This window comes from Austrofundulus limnaeus, unplaced genomic scaffold (genome assembly GCF_001266775.1).
Source record: "Austrofundulus limnaeus strain Quisiro unplaced genomic scaffold, Austrofundulus_limnaeus-1.0 Scaffold16, whole genome shotgun sequence".
NCBI classification, from domain to species: Eukaryota; Metazoa; Chordata; class Actinopteri; order Cyprinodontiformes; family Rivulidae; genus Austrofundulus; species Austrofundulus limnaeus.
Window position 1 is genome coordinate 3,479,623 of NW_013952418.1, and position 4,138 is coordinate 3,483,760.

General features: G+C 39.3%; 1 protein-coding gene across 2 annotated transcripts in view; it reads right to left on the reverse strand.

Annotated features, from left to right (window-relative positions):
• The window catches only part of LOC106513986 (ephrin type-A receptor 6), an 82,291-nt gene that overhangs the window by 13,290 nt on the left and 64,863 nt on the right, over window positions 1-4,138 (reverse strand). For both annotated transcript variants that reach the window (XM_014003055.1, XM_014003054.1), the window contains 4 exons: window positions 2,546-2,670; window positions 2,173-2,335; window positions 1,302-1,407; window positions 158-225 (listed from right to left, as the gene is read on the reverse strand). In XM_014003055.1, the coding sequence (XP_013858509.1) occupies window positions 158-225; window positions 1,302-1,407; window positions 2,173-2,335; window positions 2,546-2,670 (462 nt within the window). The remainder of the gene's footprint in view (window positions 1-157; window positions 226-1,301; window positions 1,408-2,172; window positions 2,336-2,545; window positions 2,671-4,138) is intronic.

The window sequence follows — 4,138 nt, forward strand, 5'->3', positions numbered from 1 at the left end:
CAACTAAAGGTGACATAGATACTTTATTAATGTATAGTATTTAAATATATGCTTGAGAAACACATAATATTGCCCCTTTAAACAGTGTCTGTTTTTGGAAAATTCTAAAATCATTTTAACACAAAAAGAATTCCATAACAGAAGGAAAAGTTTGTACCGTGACCGCTGTGGAAGCGAGTCCTCTTCTCCTCTGACTTCATCCTGGCTTTAATGTAACCCTGACACCTGTACAGGTGAACAAGTTAGAGAAAGAAGAAGAATTATATTCTAAATCACATGAAACTCCTGTCTTTCAGCTGAATACATTTCTAGTATTTCTTATCCATCCATCATCCTTAGCGTGAGGGGCGGGGGACACCTGGACGGGTCTCATGTCCATCACAGAGACACATAAAGACTAACAGTGAACCTGACGTGAATGTTTTGGGTCTGTGGGCAGAAACCAGAGTGCACAAATACAAGTATGTCCAGCCAGGATTTGATCTGCAAACCTTCTCGCTGCTCCATCATGGCGTCTGAACTAACAATTCACTGACATCATCGAAACAAAACTAGCAAAAACAGATCTAACAGATTTGTGAAGTGGATTCAAATTATTGCCTCATGCAAGTCAAAAATTGTCTTTTTTTTCAGCACAAAGTTGAGTCAGACACTTTGCTTTGGGCTAACTTCCTTTTCTGTGTCTTTTGCAGTTTCAGGATTTTTTCCCCAGTATTTTAGTTTTCACACAGATTCACACAAGAGAGGAGAGTTTGTACCTCAGGAACAACCAAACACAAGTCTTCAGCAGAAAGTGTCGACGGTTTGCATCAACACAAAAGAAATCTCCTCTCTGGAGATACAGCAGCACTTTTTTGTTTTGTTTTATTTAGAGTTCAGATATTTTCAGAGATTATATTATTTAAATATGATCCCTACAGCTCGTATCACAGTGAAATTTAGACGAATGATCTGGATTTTCTGGTCATTTTTCAAGCTTTTTTAAAGACGTGTGGAAATGCTAAAACCCTGTTAACTGAGGGTGACTTGAAGACAACAGACCGGGCAAACTTTTGGAGGTTAATGGAACGGAGCAAACCGCTGGTACATGCATTACATGCTGGGTAATTAGGCAGAAAATTGATTCAGCCAATTGGAAAATAAGACTGTCTGCTTGGTGGCAAAAAAAGAGTCCATTAACACATTTCAGGTTGTAGCATTACTCTGCAGATTATGAGTCAGAAAAAATGTGTTTGTGTGCATCGATGTGTGAAACTTAGTGTTGACAAGCAAGTTTAAAATCAAATAAGAAAAAGTCTCACCGTCCAGTGATGAGGAGGAAAAGGGTAAGGATGACCAAGAGGGAGAAGCCTCCTACAGACGCTGTGACAACCACCAGCACCTGACCCTGATCTGCCACATCTGGATCTGAACACAGACAGGTGAAGGTACGGCTGAAAAAGGATTTTAAAAAACCCTGCAACTAAAGAAATACTAAGTTTTATTGATTTACTCTGAATATGTACTAATTTACCTTCAACACTATTTTTTAAACTTAATTTAATATAAAAATAGATTTTAAAATCATTGTAAACTTTACATTCATCACTCAAGGCAAACAGCCCCGTATTAAAATAAGCTGCTTTATAACCAGCATTAACCATAAACTACATCTCCCATAATGCATGTGGATTACTTTAACTGCAAAATGACAGCAACCCACCACTAGATGGAGCTGCACAGGATTTAAAAGTAGCCGAAAACCGACAAAATGTACCAGTGTAAAATCTCCATTTCACTGCATTTTCTTTGGCTACTTTTGGTACTGCCCATTTGCACTGGGAAGTGGGGATTTCCCACTTACAAGTCGTAAATTTAAACAGGAACTCTCCCTCTGGTGGGAGTTCCTTGTTGGAAAGCGGGAGAGTTCAAAATTCAAGGTTTACTGCAACTCAAGAGTGAGTAGAACACTTAGTTTTACTTTTAATAATATTTCTGTGTTATTTATTTCACATTTAGTCAGTCGTACACGTAGTACTTTTTTGTGTTTATAAGAGGACATGTTGAAGCGCTGTTTGTAAGCAGGAAATACCAGGTAGAGCTCAGTTATTGTTTGTTAGCAGAGCTCAATGTGATGATTAGTGTTTAGCCAAAGTTAAAGCCGAAATGTCAAAGTTACACACAACGTCCTACCCTCAGCTGCTGTGGCACACTCGAAGTTGTGGCTGTAAGCCGTGAAGCCGGCTGCGGTGCGAGCGCGCACGTGGAAGACGTAAACGGTCGAGGGTCTGAGGCCCGTTATTGCCACGCTGGCGGTTCTGGTCCGTGTTGACGAGTAGCTCAGCTGCTCCTGCTCCTGTTGAGGCAGAAACAGATCAGGCAGAAACGATGAACAGGATGTTGACAAATGAGTTTTTCTACAAATCAGTCACGACCGCACTGTCTGAACAAAGCACAGATTCTTTATCCTATTATCGTTCAGAACAGATGGTGACAGAAACAAAGCTGTCAGCTGGGATTGTTACATCACACGTGGTTTGTTCCAACTTTGGTTTCCTAAATTCACCTTCTCATAATATTTGACTTCATAATCCAGGARCTCTGAAGGCGGCGGTTCCACTTCTGACCAGGAGAGGGCGATGCTGCTGTAAGTGACCCAGTCTTTCTTCACTATCCCCAAAAATYCAGGACCTGAAGAGAGGAGAGGGATTTCAGAAAGCTGCCACAAGAAACCGCTTCAGTGGTTCATGAGATATTTTGATAACAACAGTCGATGAGAAAGTTTTAAACAAAAACTATAACATTAAATATTAGCTCCATATCTGTAGAATGGGTTGAGTTATAGCCTTTTTTGTGGCATTTACTAAGTTTGTTTAGCTTTAGTGGTCATCTTAAACAGGATTAAGTCACTAGCTGTTAAAATGAGTGGTTGATGAGAAAGTTTGCAAAGGGGACAAAAAAAACAGCAAAAACATCATCTCTCTTCTTTGAGGGTAATAAAAAGGAAAGTTGGCTGAGTGAACAGAAGACCTGCAGAAATGACAGCAGTCATCACAAAGTCAGGCATGGATTCCAACATTTCAGGAGGAAAAAAAGACAAGAAAAAGTAAAAGTAGTCCAACAAGCATCTGAAACAATTTTTGTAAAATGTGCCTGCTTGTATATCGTCCTGTATATGTTCAGCTAAGAGAAATGCTTTAGAAATCACAGCGGGGTGAAGGAAAGACAAAAAAACTGGGGKTTTTTCAAACTTCTGCACAATGTGAGGACTTTGTAAACAAAACCATCAGACCTGCAGCAGCTGCGGAACATGTTTGACATTGTCTCGCAGTCTGGGTGAACAGTTTACAAAAGGCCGTCGCAAAAAATCACCTTCCAGAAATTCAAATATTTACCATCAATTATTCATAAAGGTGCRGCTGGAACAGAATATCATTTGGCAAACTAAGAGATCAGAGCCGTCTGACGTTGCGCTCACTGTCTGAGGGATCACGAGGAGAATAGAAATGGAGAGCCGGGCGTGTTTTTAATGGAAAGCAGAGAACCTGCGACATGCAGGAGGCCTCAGATTGGACGAGGATGCATCGCCGCAGATCCAACTCCCGCATCTCGTCAAGAAGCCAAGATTTCCTCGACGCAGACTGAACACTTCACAGTTCAGCAGCTCGAATGCTCATTTTAAAAAAAAGGAAAAGAGGAGGGAAAACTGGAGCAGACTGGAGGCAGAAATTAAAGTCTGTTTCTGTGAAATATCCAGTTAAAAACTGGGTATTTACTGAAGGAATGCATTTCACCTGCTGCTTTTTGTGACAGATTTAAACTAAGATTATCTTATGTTGAGAAATGATACAGTTATAGCCTTTTTAGACAAATCTTGTAAATAACTGTATGTGTAATATCACTCAGAATATGGTAGGAATGACTCACCTCTTTAGTTCAAGCAGATTCAATTATAGCAGATGTGTTTTTGATATTTATACTAACTTCACGATTTCTTGTTTCTTTGTTCCTATTTTAATAATGTAGAGGTAACCCTGGTGAAAAAAACTTTTCTATTGTTTATTTTCCTTGTCTTTGATTTTATTTTTTACACTTATAAGAAGAAAATCATTTTAAAGTGTTTTTGTTTTCTTTAAGTGAATAGGACAAAGTCCTACAT